The following is a 22,924-nucleotide window of genomic DNA, read 5'->3' on the forward strand; positions in this document are numbered from 1 at the left end:
TGTCCAGTGTCCCGTGTCCAGTGTCGGGTTCGGTGTCCAGTGTCCGGTGTCGGGTTCGGTGTCCAGTGTCGGGTTCGGTGTCCGGTGTCGGGTTCGGTGTCCAGTGTCCAGTTTCCAGTGTCGGGTTCGGTGTCCAGTGTCCGGTGTCGGGTTCGGTGTCCAGTGTCCCGTGTCCAGTGTCGGGTTCGGTGTCCAGTGTCCCGTGTCCAGTGTCCGGTGTCGGGTTCGGTGTCCTGTGTCCAGTGTCCCGTGTCCAGTGTCGGGTTCGGTGTCCAGTGTCCAGTGTCCGTCTCCGGTGTCCAGTTTCCAGTGTCGGGTTCGGTGTCCAGTGTCCGGTGTCGGGTTCGGTGTCCAGTGTCCCGTGTCCAGTGTCGGGTTCGGTGTCCAGTGTCCCGTGTCCAGTGTCCGGTGTCGGGTTCGGTGTCCTGTGTCCAGTGTCCGGTGTCCGGTGTCCGGTGTCGGGTTCGGTGTCCAGTGTCCAGTGTCAGGTTCGGTGTCCAGTGTCCAGTGTCGGGTTCGGTGTCCAGTGTCCCGTGTCCAGTGTCCGGTGTCGGGTTCGGTGTCCTGTGTCCAGTGTCCAGTGTCCGGTGTCGGGTTCGGTGTCCAGTGTCCCGTGTCCAGTGTCTGGTTCGGTGTCCAGTGTCCCGTGTCGGGTTCGGTGTCCTGTGTCCAGTGTCCGGTGTCCGGTGTCGGGTTCGGTGTCCAGTGTCGGGTTCGGTGTCCAGTGTCCAGTGTCGGGTTCGGTGTCCAGTGTCCCGTGTCCAGTGTCCGGTGTCGGGTTCGGTGTCCTGTGTCCAGTGTCCGGTGTCGGGTTCGGTGTCCAGTGTCCCGTGTCCAGTGTCGGGTTCGGTGTCCAGTGTCCGGTGTCGGGTTCGGTGTCCAGTGTCGGGTTCGGTGTCCAGTGTCCGGTGTCGGGTTCGCTGTCCAGTGTCCAGTGTCGGGTTCGGTGTCCAGTGTTCGGTGTCGGGTTCGGTGTCCAGTGTCCCGTGTCCAGTGTCGGGTTCGGTGTCCAGTGTCCCGTGTCGGGTTCGGTGTCCAGTGTCGGGTTCGGTGTCCAGTTCGGTGTTCGGTGTCCAGTGTCCAGTGTCGGGTTCAGTGTCCAGTGTCGGGTTCGGTGTCCAGTGTCCAGTGTCGGGTTCGGTGTCCAGTGTCGGGTTCGGTGTCCAGTGTCCGGTGTCGGTGTCCAGTGTCCAGTGTCGGGTTCGGTGTCCAGTGTCGGGTTTGGTGTCCAGTGTCGGGTTCGGTGTCCAGTGTCCAGTGTCGGGTTCGGTGTCCAGTGTCCAGTGTCGGGTTCGGTGTCCAGTGTCGGGTCCGGTGTCCAGTGTCGGGTTCGGTGTCCAGTGTCCGGTGTCGGGTTCGGTGTCCAGTGTCCCGTGTCCAGTGTCCAATGTCCCGTGTCCAGTGTCGGGTTCGGTGTCCAGTGTCTCGTGTCGGGTTCGGTGTCCAGTGTCGGGTCCGGTGTCCAGTGTCGGGTCCGGTGTCCAGTGTCGGGTCCGGTGTCCAGTGTCGAGTGCGGTATCCAGTGTCCAGTGTCGGGTCCGGTGTCCAGTGTCGGGTCCGGTATCCAGTGTCCAGTGTCGGGTCCGGTGTCCAGTGTCGGGTCGTGTCCAGTGTCGGGTCCGGTGTCCAGTGTCGGGTCGTGTCCGGTGTCGGGTTCGGTGTCCAGTGTCCCGTGTCCGGTGTCGGGTCCAGTGTCCAGTGTCCGGTGTCCGGTGTCGGGTTCGGTGTCCAGTGTCGGGTCTGGCGTCCAGTGTCGGGTCCGGTGTCCAGTGTCGGGTCTGGTGTCCAGTGTCGGGTCTGGTATCCAGTGTCGGGTCTGGTATCCAGTGTCCAGTGTCGGGTCCGGTGTCCAGTGTCGGGTCCGGTGTCCAGTGTCGGGTCCGGTGTCCAGTGTCGGGTTCGGTGTCCAGTGTCGGGTCCGGTGTCCAGTGTCGGGTCCGGTGTCCAGTGTCGGGTCCGGTGACCAGTGTCGGGTCCGGTGACCAGTGTCGGGTCCGGTGTCCGGTCCGGTGTCCAGTGTCGGGTCCGGTGTCCAGTGTCGGGTCCGGTGTCCAGTGTCGGGTCCGGTGTCCAGTGTCGGGTCCAGTGTCCAGTGTCGGGTCCGGTGTCCAGTGTCCCGTCCAGTGTCCAGTGTCCGGTGTCGGGTCCGGTGTCCAGTGTCGGGTCCGGTGTCCAGTGTCGGGTCCAGTGTCGGGTCCGGTGTCCAGTGTCGGGTCTGGTGTCCAGTGTCGGGTCTGGTATCCAGTGTCGGGTCTGGTATCCAGTGTCCAGTGTCGGGTGTCGGGTTCGGTGTCCAGTGTCCAGTGTCGGGTTCGGTGCCCAGTGTCCAGTGTCGGGTTCGGTGTCCAGTGTCCGGTGTCCGGTGTCCGAACCCGACACCGGACACCGGATACCGGTGTCCAGTGTCCCGTGTCCAGTGTCGGGTTCGGTGTCGGGTTCGGTGTCCAGTGTCCGGTGTCGGGTTCGGTGTCCAGTGTCCAGTGTCAGGTTCGGTGTCCAGTGTCCAGTGTCGGGTCCGGTGTCCAGTGTCCCGTCCAGTGTCCGGTGTCGGGTCCGGTGTCCAGTGTCGGGTCCGGTGTCCAGTGTCGGGTCCAGTGTCCAGTGTCGGGTTCGGTGTCCCGTGTCCCGTGTCCAGTGTCCGGTGTCGGGTTCGGTGTCCAGTGTCCAGTGTCGGGTTCAGTGTCCAGTGTCGGGTTCGGTGTCCAGTGTCCAGTGTCAGGTTCGGTGTCCAGTGTCCAGTGTCAGGTTCGGTGTCCTGTGTCCGGTTCGGTGTCCGGTGTCGGGTTCGGTGTCCAGTGTCCGGTGTCCAGTTTCGGGTTCGGTGTCCAGTGTCCAGTGTCGGGTTCTGTGTCCAGTGTCCGGTGTCGGGTTCGGTGTCCAGTGTTCAGTGTCGGGTTCGGTGTCCAGTGTCGGGTTCCGTGTCCAGTGTCGGGTTCGGTGTCCAGTGTCCGGTGTCGGGTCCGGTGTCGGGTTCGGTGTCCGGTGTCGGGTTCGGTGTCCAGTGTCCAGTGTCCAGTGTCGGGTTCGGTGTCCGGTGTCGGGTTCGGTGTCCTGTGTCCGGTGTCGGGTTCGGTGTCCCGTGTCCCGTGTCCCGTGTCGGGTTCGGTGTCCAGTGTCCCGTGTCGGGTTCGGTGTCCAGTGTCCAGTGTCCGGTGTCGGGTTCGGTGTCCAGTGTCCGGTGTCGGGTCCGGTGTCGCGTTCGGTGTCCAGTGTCGGGTTCGGTGTCCAGTGTCCAATGTCCGGTGTCGGGTTCGGTGTCCAGTGTCCAGTGTCGGGTTCGGTGTCCAGTGTCCAGTGTCCAATGTCCAGTGTCCAATGTCCGGTGTCGGGTTCGGTGTCCAGTGTCCAGTGTCGGGTTCGGTGTCCAGTGTCGGGTTCGGTGTCCAGTGTCCGGTGTCGGGTCCGGTGTCGGGTTCGGTGTCCAGTGTCGGGTTCGGTGTCCAGTGTCCGGTGTCCGGTGTCGGGTTCGGTGTCCAGTGTCGGGTTCGGTGTCCGGTGTCGGGTTCGGTGTCCGGTGTCCGGTGTCGGGTCCGGTGTCGGGTTCGGTGTCCAGTGTCGGGTTCGGTGTCCAGTGTCCGGTGTCGGGTTCGGTGTCCAGTGTCGGGTTCGGTGTCCGGTGTCGGGTTCGGTGTCCAGTGTCCAGTGTCGGGTTCGGTGTCCAGTGTCCAGTGTCGGGTTCGGTGTAGAGTGTTCAGTGTCGGGTTCGGTGTCCAGTGTTGGGTTCGGTGTCCAGTGTCCAGTGTTGGGTTCGGTGTCCAGTGTCGGGTTCGGTGTCCAGTGTCGGGTCCGGTGTCCAGTGTCGGGTCTGGTATCCAGTGTCCAGTGTTGGGTCCGGTGTCCAGTGTCGGGTCCGGTGTCCAGTTCAGTGTCCAGTGTCCAGTGTCGGGTTCGGTGTCCAGTGTCGGGTTCGGTGTCCAGTGTCGGGTTCGGTGTCCAGTGTCGGGTTCGGTGTCCAGTGTCCAGTGTCGGGTTCGGTGTCCAGTGTCCAGTGTCGGGTTCGGTGTCCAGTGTCCGGTCTGGCGTCCAGTGTCGGGTCCGGTGTCCAGTGTCGGGTCTGGTGTCCAGTGTCGGGTCTGGTATCCAGTGTCGGGTCTGGTATCCAGTGTCCAGTGTCGGGTCCGGTGTCCAGTGTCGGGTCCGGTGTCCAGTGTCGGGTCCGGTGTCCAGTGTCGGGTTCGGTGTCCAGTGTCGGGTCCGGTGTCCAGTGTCGGGTCCGGTGTCCAGTGTCGGGTCCGGTGACCAGTGTCGGGTCCGGTGTCCAGTCCGGTGTCCAGTGTCGGGTCCGGTGTCCAGTGTTGGGTCCGGTGTCCAGTGTCGGGTCCGGTGTCCAGTGTCGGGTCCAGTGTCCAGTGTCGGGTCCGGTGTCCAGTGTCCCGTCCAGTGTCCAGTGTCCGGTGTCGGGTCCGGTGTCCAGTGTCGGGTCCGGTGTCCAGTGTCGGGTCCAGTGTCGGGTCCGGTGTCCAGTGTCTGGTTCGGTGTCCCGTGTCCAGTGTCGGGTTCGGTGCCCAGTGTCCAGTGTCGGGTTCGGTGTCCAGTGTCGGGTCCGGTGTCCAGTGTCGGGTTCGGTGTCCAGTCCAGTGTCCAGTGTCGGGTCCGGTGTCCCGTGTCCAGTGTCGGGTCCGGTGTCCGGTATCCAGTGTCCCGTCTCCAGTGCCCGGTGTCGGGTTCGGTGTCCAGTGTCCCGTGTCCGGTGTCGGGTCCAGTGTCCAGTGTCCCGTGTCCGGTGTCGGGTCCAGTGTCCAGTGTTCGGTGTCGGGTTCGGTGTCCAGTGTCCGGTTCAGTGTCCAGTGTCGTCCCGTGTCCCGTGTCCGGTGTCGGGTTCGGTGTCCAGTGTCCCGTGTCCGGTGTCGGGTTCGGTGTCCCGCGTCCGGTGTCGGGTTCGGTGTCCAGTGTCCGGTGTCGGGTTCGGTGTCCAGTGTCCAGTTTCCAGTGTCGGGTTCGGTGTCCAGTGTCCGGTGTCGGGTTCGGTGTCCAGTGTCCCGTGTCCAGTGTCGGGTTCGGTGTCCAGTGTCCCGTGTCCAGTGTCCGGTGTCGGGTTCGGTGTCCTGTGTCCAGTGTCCGGTGTCCGGTGTCGGGTTCGGTGTCCAGTGTCCCGTGTCCAGTGTCGGGTTCGGTGTCCAGTGTCCGGTGTCGGGTTCGGTGTCCAGTGTCGGGTTCGGTGTCCGGTGTCGGGTTCGGTGTCCAGTGTCCAGTTTCCAGTGTCGGGTTCGGTGTCCAGTGTCCGGTGTCGGGTTCGGTGTCCAGTGTCCCGTGTCCAGTGTCGGGTTCGGTGTCCAGTGTCCCGTGTCCAGTGTCCGGTGTCGGGTTCGGTGTCCTGTGTCCAGTGTCCCGTGTCCAGTGTCGGGTTCGGTGTCCAGTGTCCAGTGTCCGTCTCCGGTGTCCAGTTTCCAGTGTCGGGTTCGGTGTCCAGTGTCCGGTGTCGGGTTCGGTGTCCAGTGTCCCGTGTCCAGTGTCGGGTTCGGTGTCCAGTGTCCCGTGTCCAGTGTCCGGTGTCGGGTTCGGTGTCCTGTGTCCAGTGTCCGGTGTCCGGTGTCCGGTGTCGGGTTCGGTGTCCAGTGTCCAGTGTCAGGTTCGGTGTCCAGTGTCCAGTGTCGGGTTCGGTGTCCAGTGTCCCGTGTCCAGTGTCCGGTGTCGGGTTCGGTGTCCTGTGTCCAGTGTCCAGTGTCCGGTGTCGGGTTCGGTGTCCAGTGTCCCGTGTCCAGTGTCTGGTTCGGTGTCCAGTGTCCCGTGTCGGGTTCGGTGTCCTGTGTCCAGTGTCCGGTGTCGGGTTCGGTGTCCAGTGTCGGGTTCGGTGTCCAGTGTCCAGTGTCGGGTTCGGTGTCCAGTGTCCCGTGTCCAGTGTCCGGTGTCGGGTTCGGTGTCCTGTGTCCAGTGTCCGGTGTCGGGTTCGGTGTCCAGTGTCCCGTGTCCAGTGTCGGGTTCGGTGTCCAGTGTCCGGTGTCGGGTTCGGTGTCCAGTGTCGGGTTCGGTGTCCAGTGTCCGGTGTCGGGTTCGCTGTCCAGTGTCCAGTGTCGGGTTCGGTGTCCAGTGTTCGGTGTCGGGTTCGGTGTCCAGTGTCCCGTGTCCAGTGTCGGGTTCGGTGTCCAGTGTCCCGTGTCGGGTTCGGTGTCCAGTGTCGGGTTCGGTGTCCAGTTCGGTGTTCGGTGTCCAGTGTCCAGTGTCGGGTTCAGTGTCCAGTGTCGGGTTCGGTGTCCAGTGTCCAGTGTCGGGTTCGGTGTCCAGTGTCGGGTTCGGTGTCCAGTGTCCGGTGTCGGTGTCCAGTGTCCAGTGTCGGGTTCGGTGTCCAGTGTCGGGTTTGGTGTCCAGTGTCGGGTTCGGTGTCCAGTGTCCAGTGTCGGGTTCGGTGTCCAGTGTCCAGTGTCGGGTTCGGTGTCCAGTGTCGGGTCCGGTGTCCAGTGTCGGGTTCGGTGTCCAGTGTCCGGTGTCGGGTTCGGTGTCCAGTGTCCCGTGTCCAGTGTCCAATGTCCCGTGTCCAGTGTCGGGTTCGGTGTCCAGTGTCTCGTGTCGGGTTCGGTGTCCAGTGTCGGGTCCGGTGTCCAGTGTCGGGTCCGGTGTCCAGTGTCGGGTCCGGTGTCCAGTGTCGAGTGCGGTATCCAGTGTCCAGTGTCGGGTCCGGTGTCCAGTGTCGGGTCCGGTATCCAGTGTCCAGTGTCGGGTCCGGTGTCCAGTGTCGGGTCGTGTCCAGTGTCGGGTCCGGTGTCCAGTGTCGGGTCGTGTCCGGTGTCGGGTTCGGTGTCCAGTGTCCCGTGTCCGGTGTCGGGTCCAGTGTCCAGTGTCCGGTGTCCGGTGTCGGGTTCGGTGTCCAGTGTCCGGTGTCGGGTTCGGTGTCCAGTGTCCAGTGTCGTCCCGTGTCCCGTGTCCGGTGTCGGGTTCGGTGTCCAGTGTCCCGTGTCCGGTGTCGGGTTCGGTGTCCCGCGTCCGGTGTCGGGTTCGGTGTCCAGTGTCCGGTGTCGGGTTCGGTGTCCAGTGTCCAGTGTCCGTGTCCGGTGTCCAGTTTCCAGTGTCGGGTTCGGTGTCCAGTGTCCGGTGTCGGGTTCGGTGTCCAGTGTCCCGTGTCCAGTGTCGGGTTCGGTGTCCAGTGTCCCGTGTCCAGTGTCCGGTGTCGGGTTCGGTGTCCTGTGTCCAGTGTCCAGTGTCCGGTGTCCGGTGTCGGGTTCGGTGTCCAGTGTCCCGTGTCCAGTGTCGGGTTCGGTGTCCAGTGTCCGTGTCCGGTGTCCAGTTTCCAGTGTCGGGTTCGGTGTCCAGTGTCGGGTGTCGGGTTCGGTGTCCAGTGTCCCGTGTCCAGTGTCGGGTTCGGTGTCCAGTGTCCCGTGTCCAGTGTCCGGTGTCGGGTTCGGTGTCCTGTGTCCAGTGTCCAGTGTCCGGTGTCCGGTGTCCGGTGTCGGGTTCGGTGTCCAGTGTCCCGTGTCCAGTGTCGGGTTCGGTGTCCAGTGTCCGGTGTCGGGTTCGGTGTCCAGTGTCCAGTGTCGGGTTCGGTGTCCAGTGTCCAGTGTCCGGTGTCGGGTTCGCTGTCCAGTGTCCAGTGTCCGGTGTCGGGTTCGGTGTCCAGTGTTCGGTGTCGGGTTCGGTGTCCAGTGTCCCGTGTCCAGTGTCGGGTTCGGTGTCCAGTGTCCCGTGTCGGGTTCGGTGTCCAGTGTCGGGTTCGGTGTCCAGTTCGGTGTCCGGTGTCGGGTTCGGTGTCCAGTGTCGGGTTCAGTGTCCAGTGTCGGGTTCGGTGTCCAGTGTCGGGTTCGGTGTCCAGTGTCGGGTTCGGTGTCCAGTGTCCGGTGTCGGGTTCGGTGTCCAGTGTCCAGTGTCGGGTTCGGTGTCCAGTGTCGGGTTTGGTGTCCAGTGTCGGGTTCGGTGTCCAGTGTCCAGTGTCGGGTTCGGTGCCCAGTGTCCAGTGTCGGGTTCGGTGTCCAGTGTCGGGTCCGGTGTCCAGTGTCGGGTTCGGTGTCCAGTGTCCGGTGTCGGGTTCGGTGTCCAGTGTCCCGTGTCCAGTGTCCAATGTCCCGTGTCCAGTGTCGGGTTCGGTGTCCAGTGTCCCGTGTCGGGTTCGGTGTCCAGTGTCGGGTCCGGTGTCCAGTGTCGAGTGCGGTATCCAGTGTCGGGTCCGTTGTCCAGTGTCGGGTCCGGTATCCAGTGTCCAGTGTCGGGTCCGGTGTCCAGTGTCGGGTCGTGTCCAGTGTCGGGTCCGGTGTCCAGTGTCGGGTCCGGTGTCCAGTGTCGGGTCCGGTGTCCAGTGTCCAGTGTCGGGTTCGGTGTCCAGTGTCCAGTGTCGGGTCCGTTGTCCAGTGTCGGGTCCGTTGTCCAGTGTCGGGTCCGGTGTCCAGTGTCGGGTCCGGTGTCCAGTGTCGGGTCCGGTGTCCAGTGTCGGGTCCGGTGTCCAGTGTCGGGTCCGGTGTCCAGTGTCGGGTCCGGTGTCCAGTGTCCCGTCCAGTGTCCAGTGTCCGGTGTCGGGTCCGGTGTCCAGTGTCGGGTCCGGTGTCCAGTGTCGGGTCCAGTGTCCAGTGTCGGGTTCGGTGTCCCGTGTCCAGTGTCGGGTTCGGTGCCCAGTGTCCAGTGTCGGGTTCGGTGTCCAGTGTCCAGTGTCCCGTGTCCCGTGTCCGCTGTCCGGTGTCGGGTTCGGTGTCCAGTGTCCAGTGTCGGGTTCGGTGTCCAGTGTCCCGTGTCCAGTGTCGGGTTCGGTGTCCCGTGTCCCGTGTCCAGTGTCCGGTGTCGGGTTCGGTGTCCAGTGTCCAGTGTCGGGTCCAGTGTCCAGTGTCGGGTCCGGTGTCCAGTGTCCCGTCCAGTGTCGGGTCCGGTGTCCAGTGTCGGGTCCGGTGTCCAGTGTCGGGTCCAGTGTCGGGTCTGGTGTCCAGTGTCGGGTTCGGTGTCCCGTGTCCAGTGTCCGGTGTTGGGTTCGGCGCCCAGTGTCCAGTGTCGGGTTCGGTGTCCAGTGTCCAGTGTCGGGTTCGGTGTCCAGTGTCCGGTGTCCGGTGTCCGGTATCCGGTGTCGGGTTCGGTGTCCAGTGTCCAGTGTCGGGTTCGGTGTCCAGTGTCCGGTGTCGGGTTCGGTGTCCAGTGTCCGGTGTCGGGTTCGGTGTCCAGTGTCCCGTGTCCAGTGTCCCGTGTCCAGTGTCAGGTTCGGTGTCCAGTGTCCCGTGTCCCGTGTCGGGTTCGGTGTCCAGTGTCGGGTTCGGTGTCCAGTTCGGTGTCCGGTGTCGGGTTCGGCGTCCAGTGTCCAGTGTCGGGTTCAGTGTCCAGTGTCGGGTTCGGTGTCCAGTGTCCAATGTCAGGTTCGGTGTCCAGTGTCCAGTGTCGGGTTCGGTGTCCAGTGTCCTGTGTCCGGTTCGGTGTCCGGTGTCGGGTTCAGTGTCCAGTGTCCGGTGTCCAGTGTCGGGTTCGGTGTCCAGTGTCGGGTTCGGTGTCCAGTGTCCGGTGTCGGGTTCGGTGTCCAGTGTCCAGTGTCGGGTTCGGTGCCCAGTGTCCAGTGTCGGGTTCGGTGTCCAGTGTCCAGTGTCCGGTGTCCGGTGTCGGGTTCGGTGTCGGGTTCGGTGTCCAGTGTCCGGTGTCGGGTTCGGTGTCCAGTGTCCAGTGTCAGGTTCGGTGTCCAGTGTCGGGTCCGGTGTCCAGTGTCCCGTCCAGTGTCCAGTGTCCGGTGTCGGGTCCGGTGTCCAGTGTCGGGTTCGGTGTCCCGTGTCCCGTGTCCAGTGTCCGGTGTCGGGTTCGGTGTCCAGTGTCCAGTGTCGGGTTCAGTGTCCAGTGTCGGGTTCGGTGTCCAGTGTCCAGTGTCAGGTTCGGTGTCCAGTGTCCAGTGTCGGGTTCGGTGTCCTGTGTCCGGTTCGGTGTCCGGTGTCGGGTTCGGTGTCCAGTGTCCGGTGTCCAGTTTCGGGTTCGGTGTCCAGTGTCCAGTGTCGGGTTCTGTGTCCAGTGTCCGGTGTCGGGTTCGGTGTCCAGTGTTCAGTGTCGGGTTCGGTGTCCAGTGTCGGGTTCCGTGTCCAGTGTCGGGTTCGGTGTCCAGTGTCCAGTGTCGGGTTCGGTGTCCAGTGTCCAGTGTCGGGTCCGGTGTCCAGTGTCGGGTCCGGTGTCCAGTGTCGGGTCCGGTGTCCAGTGTCGGGTCCGGTGTCCGGTATCCGGTGTCGGGTTTGGTGTCCAGTGTCCCGTGTCCGGTGTCGGGTGCGGTGCCCAGTGTCCAGTGTCGGGTTCGGTGTCCAGTGTCCAGTGTCGGGTTCGGTGTCCAGTGTCCGGTGTCGGGTTCGGTGTCCAGTGTCGGGTTCGGTGTCCAGTGTCCATTGTCGGGTGCGGTGTCCAGTGTCCAGTGTCGGGTTCGGTGTCCAGTGTCGGGTGCGGTATCCAGTGTCCAGTGTCGGGTCCAGTGTCCAGTGTCGGGTCCGGTATCCAGTGTCGGGTCCGGTGTCCAGTGTCGGGTCGTGTCCAGTGTCGGGTCCGGTGTCCAGTGTCGGGTCCGGTGTCCAGTGTCGGGTCCGGTGTCCAGTGTCGGGTCCGGTGTCCAGTGTCGGGTCCGGTGTCCAGTGTCGGGTTCGGTGTCCAGTGTCGGGTCCAGTGTCGGGTCCGGTGTCCAGTGTCGGGTCCGGTGTCCAGTGTCCGGTGTCGGGTCCGGTGTCCAGTGTCGGGTCCAGTGTCCAGTGTCGGGTTCGGTGTCCCGTGTCCAGTGTCCGGTGTCGGGTTCGGTGTCCAGTGTCCAGTGTCGGGTCCAGTGTCGGGTCCGGTGTCCAGTGTCCCGTCCAGTGTCCAGTGTCCGGTGTCGGGTCCGGTGTCCAGTGTCGGGTCCGGTGTCCAGTGTCGGGTCTGGTGTCCAGTGTCGGGTTCGGTGTCCCGTGTCCCGTGTCCAGTGTCCGGTGTCGGGTTCGGTGCCCAGTGTCCAGTGTCGGGTTCGGTGTCCAGTGTCCGGTGTCCGGTGTCGGGTTCGGTGTCCAGTGTCCAGTGTCGGGTTCGGTGTCCAGTGTCCGGTGTCGGGTTCGGTGTCCAGTGTCCGGTGTCGGGTTCGGTGTCCCATGTCCCGTGTCGGGTTCGGTGTCCAGTGTCCCGTGTCGGGTTCGGTGTCCAGTGTCCCGTGTCCGGTGTCGGGTTCAGTGTCCAGTGTCCGGTGTCCGGTGTCGGGTTCGGTGTCCAGTGTCCCGTGTCCAGTGTCGGGTTCGGTGTCCAGTGTCCCGTGTCCCGTGTCGGGTTCGGTGTCCAGTGTCGGGTTCGGTGTCCAGTTCGGTGTCCGGTGTCGGGTTCGGCGTCCAGTGTCCAGTGTCGGGTTCAGTGTCCAGTGTCGGGTTCGGTGTCCAGTGTCAGGTTCGGTGTCCAGTGTCGGGTTCGGTGTCCAGTGTCCTGTGTCCAGTGTCCTGTGTCCGGTTCGGTGTCCGGTGTCGGGTTCGGTGTCCAGTGTCCGGTGTCCAGTGTCGGGTTCGGTGCCAGTGTCCAGTGTCGGGTTCGGTGTCCAGTGTCCGGTGTCGGGTTCGGTGTCCAGTGTCCGTGTCCAGTGTCCGTGTCCAGTGTCCGTGTCCAGTGTCCGTATCCGGTGTCCGTGTCCAGTGTCCGTGTCCGGTGTCCAGTGTCTGTATCCGGTGCCCAATGCCCAGTGTCCGTGTCCAGTGTCCGTATTCGGATACAGCGTCCAGTGTCGGGTCCGGCGTCCAGTGTCGGGTCCGGCGTCCAGTGTCGGGTCCGGCGTCCAGTGTCGGGTCCGGCGTCCAGTGCCCAATGTCGGGTCCGGTGTCCAGTGTCGGGTTCGGTGTCCAGTCCAGTGTCAGGTTCGGTGCCCAGTGTCCAGTGTCGGGTCCGGTGTAAAGTGTCCGGTTCGGTGTCCAGTGTCCAGTGTCGGGTCCAGTGTCCAGTTTCGGGTCCAGTGTCCAGTGTCCAGTTCAGTGTCCAGTGTCGGGTCCAGTGTCCAGTGTCGGGTCCAGTGTCCAGTATCGGGTCCAGTGTCCAGTTCGGTGTCCAGTGTCCAGTCCGGTGTCCGGTGTCGGGTTCGGTGTCCAGTGTCGGGTCCCGTGTCCAGTGTCGTGTCCAGTGTCGGGTTCAGTGTCCAGTGTCCAGTGACGCGTCCGGTGTCCAGTGTCGGGTTCCGTGTCCAGTGTCGGGTCCCGTGTCCAGTGTCGGGTCCAGTGTCCAGATCCAGTGTCCAAATCCAGTGCCCAGTGTCCGTATCCAGTGTCCAGTGTCCGTATCCAGTGTCCGTGTCCAGTGTCCGTATCCAGTGTCCGTGTCCAGGGGCCAGTGTCCGTATCCAGTGTCCAGTGTCCGTGTCCAGTGTCCGTATCTAGTGTCCAGTGTCCGTATCCAGTGTCCAGGTGCAGTGTCCATATCCAGTGTCCAGTGTCCTTATCCAGTGTCCATGTCCAGTGTCCGTGTCCAGTATCCGTATCCAGTGTCCGTATCCAGTGTCCGTGTCCAGTGTCCGTATCCAGTGTCCAGTGTCCGTATCCAGTGTCCATTGTCCAGTATCCGTATCCAGTGTCCGTATCCAGTGTCCATGTCCAGTGTCCGTATCCAGTGTCCAGTGTCCGTATCCGTATTCAGTGTCCGTATCCAGTGTCTGTGTCCAGTGTCCGTATCCAGTGTCCGTGTCCAGTGTCCGTATCCAGTGGCCAGTGTCCGTATCCAGTGTCCATATCCGGTGTCCAGTGTCTGTGTCCAGTGTCCGTGTCCAGTGTCCGTATCCAGTGTCCGTATCCAGTGTCCGTATCCAGTGTCCAGTGTCCGTATCTGTATTCAGTGTCCGTATCCAGTGTCCGTATCCAGTGTCCAGTGTCCATATCTGTATTCAGTGTCCGTATCCAGTGTCCGTGTCCAGTGTCCGGTGTCCAGTGTCCGTATCCAGTGTCCAGTGTCCGTATCCAGTGTCCGTATCCGGTGTCCAGTGTCCGTATCCAGTGTCCGTGTCCAGTGTCCGTATCCGGTGTCCAGTGTCCGTATCCGGTGCCCAATGCCCAGTGTCCAGTGTCCGTGTCCAGTGTCCGTGTCCAGTGTCCGTATCCGGTGTCCGGATCCGGTGTCCAGTGTCCGTGTCCAGTGTCCGTATTCGGATACGGTGTCCGGTGTCGGGTCCCGTGTCGGGTCCGGCGTCCGGTCCGGCGTCCGGCGTCGGGTCCGGCGTCGGGTGTCCAGTGTCAGGTCCGGTGTCCAGTGTCGGGTCCGGTTCAGTGTCCAGTGTCGGGTTCAGTGTCCAGTGGCTGGTTCAGTGTCCAGTGGCTGGTTCAGTGTCCAGTGGCGGGTTCAGTTTCCAGTGGCGCGTTCAGTGTCCAGTGGCGCGTTCAGTGTCCAGTGGCTCGTTCAGTGTCCAGTGTCTAGTGGCGCGTTCAGTGTCCAGTGGCGGGTTCAGTGTCCAGTGGCGGGTTCAGTGTCCAGTGGCGGGTTCAGTGTCCAGTGGCGGGTTCAGTGTCCAGTGGCGGGTTCAGCAGAGTATTACCTTTAAAGCCAGACGCACTGTGCTACACTCTCGCACTGGGTTGAGTTTCAGTGTTTCACTGAAGGTGCTGCAGCCCGTTGCCTGCTCCTGGACTTCGCAGCAAACGCAGACCCCATCACTGTCAAACTTATACTGCCAAACAAAACACAGCCATCAGAGGGAGCAGCTACAACACATGGAATTACAGTTTCCACAGCTCTTTTGTCTGTGGTAAATTTCATCTGCCATCGTCCTGCCCAGTTACATATTCTGTCCAACTCATTCTGTAGTTTGAGTTGCCTCCGATTCCACGCCCGTCATAATCTGTATTGAGTTTCAAAATAAAGAACGGCCATCTTGGCGAGTTACCAAGTTCACCCGGTGCCCATGGAACCATAACCCGGTGACACCAATACACGGTAAGGTAGTAAAATTTACTATTAACCTGACCCCCAAACCCAGCCCGAGTCCCAGATGCCAATGCAGAATGAGCTCTGACATACCAGCTGGCATTCCTCCAGGGAGGTCACCATCTGAGCGTTCTGACAGGAAAGGATGGATCCAGCCAGATTCAGCATCACACACACGGCCGAGAGCAGCATGAAGAAGGTAATCTGTGGGCAGAAATTACAACATTAAACTGTTTGCACCCGGAGAAATTCGCACCCATTTGGGAGGCAGTGGCTGCAACTTGACCAAGATTCCGCTCTCTGTGAGAACGCCGGACCCACTCTGCAGGTCTCGACACTCAATGGCACATGTGATTAGCGTGTAAAGTTAAGGCACATGGGATTGGGGGCAAGGTATTGGCTTGGACAGAGAACTGGTATGCAGACAGAAAGCAAAGAGTTGGAATAAACGAGTCTTTTTCCGAGTGGCAGGCAGTGACTAGTGGGGTACCGCAGGGATCGGTCCTTGGACCCCAGCTATTCACAATATATATTAATGATCTAGACAAGGGAACTAGATGTAATATCTCCAAATCTGCAGACGACACAAAGCTGGGTGGGCGTGTGTGCTGTGAGGAGGATGCCGAGAAACTCCAGGATGATTTGGACAGGTTGGGTGATTGGGCAAAAGCATGGCAGATGCAATATAACGTGGATAAATGCGAGGTTATCCACTTTGGTGGCAAAAACAGGAAGGCAGATTATTATCTGAATGGCAATAGATTGGGAGAAGGGGAAGAGCAACGAGACCTGGGCGTCCTTGTGCACCAGTCGCTGAAGGTAAGCATGCAGGTGCAGCAGGCGGTTAAGAAGGCAAATGGCATGTTGGCCTTCGTAGCGAGAGGGTTTGAGTACAGGAACAAGGATGTCTTGCTGCAGTTATTGTGCTGTCTCTCCCTCTAACTTAACCTTACTGTATGTACATAACCTACTTATATATGTATAACTTACCCGTTAGGGCCGTTGCCCCTTTAACTCACCGTTTAGGGCCATTGCCCCTTTAAGACGCGCCTTAGCATGCTGACGTCACGTCACGTACGACGTGACGTGCGTGAGGCGGCTGCCGGCCCGACTCGGCTCTCCAGAAAGGCTGCCGGCACAGCCCGGCCCAGCGTCTTCGGCCGCATCGATCAGCCGCCGGGAGCGCCGCTATCTTCCGCTCCCGCGGCAAGCACCGGCCCAGCCTGGCCTCCAGCTCCTGCTCCCGACCTAGGCCCCAACGGCCAGCGACGCAACTACCGGCAAACGCGACGACGTCACGACCCCGAGCGTGATGAGGTCACCACGCTCCCCACGGCACTGCAAGTTCATTCCTCGTGGAGCTGCCGCCGGAACAAGACCTGCGCCACGGTGCTCCTCGGTTGTATTGTCCCCATGCTTCAGTCTTGGAAATTGTTTGTCTGTGAGTACTTAGAATGCTATAGACGATTAGCGTACACTGCATGTTGTAGAAAATATTTAGTTGTAACTTTCTCTGTCTAGCTGGTTAACTAGCAGCCGTATTTGATACACTATGTACAGGGCTAATTTAAAGAGAATGCCTTCCAGCTTGCTAAATGTAATTCGTTGCCAGATGTACCGTGTTGCCCAGGCGTACCTAAATTTGTGTATACATATCAATTATGCGTCTGTATACTAATGTGTCCTTCCATTTCTGTGTTGTATTTCAGTTTTACAGTAAGAATCTTTCAGTAAAGCGTTACAAGAAAAGTCAAGCCTTGTGATTTTATTGGAAGATATCGAGTTGTTCGCTATCTGTCTAGCTCTGCATAGGATCGCGTTGCGAGGGCAGAACAGTTATACAGGGCCTTGGTGAGACCACATCTTGAGTATTGTGTGCAGTTTTGGTCGCCTTATCTGAGGAAGGACGTTCTTGCCATGGAAGGAGTTCAGCGAAGATTCACCAGGCTGATACCTGGGATGGCAGGAATGACGTATGAGGAGAGATTGGGTCGATTGGGCTTGTACTCGCTGGAGTTTAGAAGAATGAGAGGGGATCTCATTGAAACTTATAAAATTCTGACAGGACTAGACAGACTAGATGCAGGAAAGATGTTCCCGATGGTCGGGGAGTCCAGAACCAGGGGTCACAGTCTAAGGATAAGGGGTAGGTCATTTAGGACAGAAATGAGGAGGAATTTCTTCACCCAGAGAGTGGTGAACCTGTGGAATTCTCTACCACAGAAGGCAGTAGAGGCCAATACATTAAATATATTCAAGAAGGAGTTGGATATATTTCTTAAGCCTAAAGGGATCAAGGGGTATGGAGAGAAAGCAGGGACCGGGTACTGAATTTGGATGATCAGCCATGATCTCATTGAATGGCGGAGCAGGCTCGAGGGGCCGAATGGCCTACTCCTGCTCCTATCTTCTATGTTTCTATGTGTTCAAAATCATGAAGGGTCTAGACAGAGTAGGTAGAGAGAAAACCTTTTTTTATGCAGCGAGTGGTTAGGATCTGGAATGCACTGCCTGAGAGGGTGGTGGAGGCAGAGCCAATCATGGCTTTCAAAAAGGAATTTGATAAGTATCTGAAGGAAAAAATAATGCAGTGCTACGGGGAAAGGGCGGGGAAGTGGGACTAGCTGAAGTGCTCTGGCAGAGAGCCGGCACGGGCTCGACGGGCCGACTGGCCTCCTTCTGTGCTGTAACCATTATGTGATTCTAAAGGCATGGATGAGGGTTTCAGCAGCAGATGAGCCGCAGCAGGGCGGAGTCGGGCGATGTTATGGAGGCGGAAATGGGCGGGCTTAGTTATGGCGCAGATATGTGGTCGGAGACTCACCTCGGGGTCAAATATGACACCAAGGTTGCGAAGAGTCTGGTTCAGCCTCAGACAGAGGAGAGGGAGAGGGATGGAGACGGAACATGGCTATCATGTGCCACCACAGCTTAACCATCAAGTACGGACTTCAGTTCTGGAAGAGTCTGTACACTGGAGTGCAGTTAGATGCTGTGTGTGTCAATCCTGGCTCCTCACAAACAACCTGACGACTCCCAGTGATGCAGAGACAGTGTCCACAGCGCCTGGTCTGCACTCAAGGCCTCCATAATCAGCACCTGTGAAGAGATGCTCGGTCACTCGACCAGGAAACACCAAGACTGGTTCGACGAGAACGACCAGGAGATCCAGGAGCTAATAAGCCGCAAGCGTAAGGCATTCCTGATCTGGAAACAGCAACACAACTCGAGAGCAAGAAAGCAGCTCTACAGAAGCCTGAAGGCCGAGGTCCAACAAAAAACTCGCGACCTAAAGAACAGGTGGTGGGTGGAGAAAGCGCAGGAGATCCAGCAGCTAGCCGACAACCACGACGTGCGTGGGTTCTTTAGCGCAGGCAAGACCATCTACGGCCCAAGCACCCAAGGCCCTACCCCACTACGGGCCAAGAACGGAGAGGTACTCATCAAGGACAGGGAGGCAGTCAGTGCCCGCTGGAAGGAGCACTTCGAAGATCTCCTTAACCGAGACTCTGTCTTCGATGCGAGTGTCCTCAACTTCATCCCACAGCATGCTACCCGCCACCATCTCAGCACAACTCCAGCCCGGCATGAGGTTGAAAAGGCCATCCGACAACTGAAAAACAACAAGGCCTCAGGAGCAGATGGAATCCCCGCCGAACCATTAAAACATGGCGGAGAAGCACTACTGGCACGAATTCATGAACTTATTTCTCTTATCTGGAAGGTGGAAAACATGCCAGGGGATCTCAGAGACGCCGTAATTGTGACCATCTTCAAGAAAGGTGACAAATCCGATTGTGGTAATTACAGCGGAGTTTCCCTGCTGTCTGCCACAGGGAAAGTCATCACAAGAATCCTCCTCAATCGCCTTTTCCCAGTGGCCGAAGAGCTCCTCCCAGAGTCGCAATGCGGATTCCACCCACTAAGGGGTGCAATGGACATCATTTTCACTGCACGTCAATTACAAGAGAAATGCAGGGAACAGCACCAACCACTGTACATGGCCTTCTTTTGATCTCACAAAGGCCTTCAACACCGTCAACCATGAGGGATTATGGAGTGTCCTCAAACTCGGCTGCCCTCAAAAGTTTGTCACCATCCTCCGCCTGCTTCACGACGACATGCAAGCCCTGATCCTGACCAATGGTTCCACCACAGACCCAATTCATGTACAGACCAGGGTCAAACAAGGCTGTGTCATCACACCAACGCTCTTCTCGATCTTCCTTGCTGCAATGCTCCATCTCACCCTCAGGAAGCTCCCCGCTGGAGTGGAGGTAATTTACAGAACAAACGGGAGACTGTTCAACCTCCATCGCCTCTAGTCCAGATCCAAGGTCGTCCCATCCTCTGTCGTCGAATTACAATATGCAGACGGCGCTGCACACTCGGAGGTCGAACTCCAAACCATTGTCAACACCTTCACCGAAGGGCCCTACACTAAACATCCGTAAGACAAAGGTCCTCTACCAACCTGCCCCCACCACACAGTACTGCCCCCCAATTATCAAAATCCACGACAAGGCCTTGGATAACGTGGACCACTTTCCATACCTCGGGAGCTTACTGTCAACAAGGGCAGACGTCGATGACGAAGTCCAACACCGCCTTCAGCGTGCCAGTGCAGCCTTCGGTCGCCTGAGGAAGTGAGTGTTTGAAGACCAGGACCTCAAACCCGGCACCAAGCTCATGGTCTACAGGGCAGCAGTGATACCTGCCCTGCTGTATGCCTCAGAGACATGGACCATGTACAGCAGGCACCTCAAAGCACTGGAGAGGTACCACCAACGCTGCCTCCGCAAGATCCTGCAAATCTATTGGCAGGATAGGTGCACCAACGTCAGTGTTCTCGCTCAGGCCAACATCCCCAGCATTGAAGCTCTGACCACGCTCGATCAGCTCCGATGGACGGGTCACATCGTCCGCATGTCCGATACGAGACTCCCAAAACAAGCGCCCTACTCGGAGCTCCGACCCGGCAAGAGAGCCCCAGGTGGGCAGAGGAAACGCTTCAAGGACACCCTCAAAGCCTCCTTGAAAAAGTGCAACATCCCCACTGACACCTGGGAATCCCTGGCCCAAGACCGCACGAAGTGGAGGAGAAGCATCCGGGAAGGTGCCGAACACCTCGAGTCTCTTCGCCGGGAGCAAGCGGAAGCCAAGTGCAAGGAGCGCACGTCAACCCAAGCACCACACCCGCCCGCCCCTTCAACCACCGTCTGCTCCACCTGTGACAGAGACTGTAGGTCCCGCATTGGACTCATCAGTCACCTGAGAACTCATTTTTAATGTGGAAGCAAGTCATCCTCGGTTTCGAGGGACTGCCTAAGAAGAAGAAGAGTGTCAATCCTGGAGATTATCATTTGAAAGTTACCATTGAAAGGGCGGTGGAAGCAGATTCAATAGTAACTTGGAGGGAATTGGATATATACTTGAAAAGGAGAAATTTGCAGGGCTATGGGAAAAGGGAAGGGGGAGTGAGGCTAATTGGATCGCTTTCAAAGAGCCAACAGAGGCACGATGGGCCGAATGGCCTCCTTCTGTGCTATTATGGTTCTATGATTTAAGTTGATATCTATTTAACATAACCCATTTCCACTCCAGCTTCAGGTGAAGCACCGTGGGACGTTTTACAACGTTAAAGACGTTATAGATGTGCAAGTTGTTACAATTAAAGTTAGATTGTTGTAGTGTAATTTAGTTTTTGTAAATTGTGTTTTTTCATAAATCCCCATGTCTTGATTCATGCTAGGGTCCTGTTCCGTCAGGAGCTGGTGCCTCTGGTATCTTGTACCGCACGCGAGTGTTCAAAGACTATTTTAATATGCGGGGTGGCGGGTGGACGTTGTAACAGACCGAGTCCTGCTCTCTTCTGACATCTGTATGCACGCACTTTCCAGCGGGCTCACTGGATAGCGATCAGGAGCATTTTTCTCCCTGTCCCCACCCTCCTCCCACCCCTGCCTAAGGGCACTAAGGCCAATTGTGCCACCCTCCCCTGCCCCACCTGAGCACAGGTAACTCATGGCAGACGTGAAACTGAAGCCTGAACTCTGCGTCGCTCAGTAAACATACAGGCCTAGAAATTCCCTTGGGTTTGCGCCCATTTAGGGGCGCAAGAGTGGGTTGCGCCGGAAGTTGCGTTGCCGCTGAAATTAGGTGGGCCTTTAAATCGGCGTAAGCCGGTAGCGCTGCGCCGGCACCGATGACGTCATCGGTGTGCGCAGCGCCCCGGTACCGCCCGAAACCACGCCGATCCCCATCTTCAGTAGCGGCCGCCTCTTCCCTGGCGGCCGCTAACAACGTTTTGAAAACCTGGCCGTGCTGCAGCCTTAGAGGCGCTATTTAAAGCGGAGGTGCGGCCGGCCGCTTTTTTGGCGGCCGCCTGCCCGCACCTCCTTCCCCGGCCTCCTCCACCACCCCTCCCGCGGCATTGCCGGCTGGTTTCCGTGGAGCCCGGCACTTCGCTGTTGTGCCGGGCTCTTTTGCCGGCACTTTCAACGGGGCTCCGGCCATTGCAGGCACCTCCCCCTTAAGAGAAGGGGGAGGCCTGCAGTACAGCAGCCTGCCGCTCCGCATCGGGTGGCGCAGCGGGACCGGCAGCGCTGAAATTCACTTTCAGCGCCCCAAGCGGGGCGGGCACACCCTGTACCAGCGCCCGCTTCCGCTTTGGGGCGCTGAAAGTGAATTTGGGGCGGGCACAACTGGCTCGGCGGCGGGCGCTAAATTTCCGGCGCAAACGTGCTGGCGGGGCGTCACCGAATTTATAGGCCACAGCGTTTTAATAAATCGAGCACAGGTTCAGGCCTGCTCCAGATGTTTTCCATAGGCAAGCTGTCCCTTGCGAACAGAGATGGCACCTTGTATGCAAAGGAACCTGGGGCGTAGTGTTCCCCAGGCAAACAATGAACCCATTTACCATTGATGTGTTCAATGGAAATAGTGTGGGATCCCAAAGAATGGACAAATCACTCTTGACAGGACAGGCTAAGAATTACAAATCAAGATTATTTTTTTTAAACAGCAGATTGGACTAGTTAGTGTCTCCTTCAGATCAATAAACATCTCGACTTTAGCAGCTCTCTCCGCAATAACTTTTGCAATTTGTATACTGGCTGATCCTGACTGTAAAAGCTTTTATAGATATGTGAAGAGAAAAAGATTGGTGAAGTCAAGCATAGATCCCTTGCAGTCAGAATCAGGGGAATTTATAATGGGGAACAAAGAAATGGCAGACCAACTATAAATACATACTTTGGTTCTGTCTTCACAAAGGAGGACACAAATAACCTCCCAGAGATGCTGGGGAACATAGGGTCTGATAAAAGGGTGGAACCGAAAGAAATCAGTATTTGTAGGGAAATGGTGTTAGGAAAATTGATGGGACTGAAGGCCGATAAATCCCCAGGGCCTGATAATCTACATCCTAGGGTACTTAAGGAAGTGGCCCTAGAAATAGTAGATGCATTGCTGGTCATCTTCCAGAACTCGATAGACTCTGGAACAGTACCCATGGATTGGAGGGTAGTTAATGTTACCCCACTATTCAAAAAAGGTGGTAGAGAAAAAGCGGGGAATTATAGACCGGTAAGCCTGACATCGGTCGTGGGGAAAATGCTAGAGTCCATTATAAAAGATGTAATAGCAGAGCACTTGGAAAGCAGTGACAGGATCGGACAAAGTCAACATGGATTTACAAAAGGTAAATCATGCTTGACTAATCTACTGGAATTTTTTGAGGATGTAACTGGTAAAATAGATAAGGGAGAACCAGTGGATGTGGTGTATTTGGACTTTCAGAAGGCTTTCGATAAGGTCCCGCATAAGAGATTAGCGTGCAAAATTAAGGCACATGGGATTGGGGGCAAGGTATTGACTTGGATAGAGAACTGGTTGGTGGATAGAAAGCAAAGAGTTGGAATAAACGGGTCGTTTTCCAAGTGGCAGGCAGTGACTAGTGGGGTACCGCAAGGATCGGTCCTAGGACCCCAGCTGTTCACAATATATATTAATGATCTGGGCGAGGGAATTGGATGTAATATCTCCAAATTTGCAGACGACACAAAGCTGGGTGGGAGGGTATGCTGTGAGGAGGATGTCGTGAAACTCCAGTACGATTTGGACAGGTTGGGTGATTGGGCAGAAACATGGCAAATGCACTATAATGTGGATAAATGTGAGGTTATCCACTTTGGTGGCAAAAACAGGAAGGCAAATTATTATTTGAATGGTAATAGACTGGGAGAAGGGGAAGTGCAAAGAGACCTGGGTGTCCTTGTGCACCAGTTGCTGAAGGTAAGCATGCAGGTGCAGCAGGCGGTTAAGAAGGCAAATGGTATGTTGGCCTTCGTAGCACGAGGGTTCGAGTACAGGAACAAGGATGTCTTGCTACAGTTGTACAGGGCCCTTGGTGAGACCGCACCTTGATTATTGTGTGCAGTTTTGGTCGCCTTATCTGAGGAAGGACGTTCTTGCCATGGAAGGAGTGCAGCGAAGATTCACCAGGCTGATACCTGGGATGGCAGGAATGACGTATGAGGAGAGATTGTGTCGATTGGGCTTATACTCACTGGAGTTTAGAAGATTGAGAGGGGATCTCATCGAAACCTATAAAATTCTGTCAGGCCTGGACAGACTAGATGCAGGAAGGATGTTTCCGATGGCAGGGGAGCCCAGAACCAGGGGTCATAGTCTAAGGATAAGGGGTAAGCCATTTAGGACTGAGATGAGGAGGAATTTCTTCACCCAGAGAGTGGTGAACCTGTGGAATTCTCTGCCACAGAGGGCGGTGGAGGCCAGTTCATTAAATATATTCAAGAAGGAGTTGGATATATTTCTTAAGGCTAAAGGGATCAAGGGGTATGGGGAGAAAGCAGGGACCGGGTATTGAATTTGGATGATCAGCCATGATCGCATTGAATGGCGGAGCAGGCTCGAGGGGCCGAATGGCCTACTCCTGCTCCTATCTTCTATGTTTCTATGCTGCAATGCCTTGGGCCTAGGATTGTATAAGGCGCAGGGTTAGTGAACCCTGTTACAGTGTGGTTACACGCCCATATGCTGCTACACACAGTGGGAGGCTGTGAGTTGAGTCCTACACAGCGATCGTAAATCCCCAGCCAGGCCATTGAAGCAGCTTCCCCACTGGAGCTTAAAC

The 22,924-nt window shown here is 58.2% G+C and overlaps 1 protein-coding gene across 2 annotated transcripts in view; it reads right to left on the reverse strand.

The window, feature by feature from the left end:
* entrep2 (endosomal transmembrane epsin interactor 2) overlaps positions 1–22,924 on the reverse strand; it is a 75,654-nt gene that overhangs the window by 41,075 nt on the left and 11,655 nt on the right. For both annotated transcript variants that reach the window (XM_085972491.1, XM_085972492.1), the window contains 2 exons: positions 13,861–13,971; positions 13,379–13,510 (listed from right to left, as the gene is read on the reverse strand). In XM_085972491.1, the coding sequence (XP_085828617.1) occupies positions 13,379–13,510; positions 13,861–13,959 (231 nt within the window). In that variant the 5' untranslated portion in view covers positions 13,960–13,971. The remainder of the gene's footprint in view (positions 1–13,378; positions 13,511–13,860; positions 13,972–22,924) is intronic.

This window comes from Somniosus microcephalus, chromosome 32 (genome assembly GCF_052327205.1).
Source record: "Somniosus microcephalus isolate GS21.2 chromosome 32, FLI_Smic_1.0, whole genome shotgun sequence".
Taxonomy (NCBI): Eukaryota; Metazoa; Chordata; class Chondrichthyes; order Squaliformes; family Somniosidae; genus Somniosus; species Somniosus microcephalus.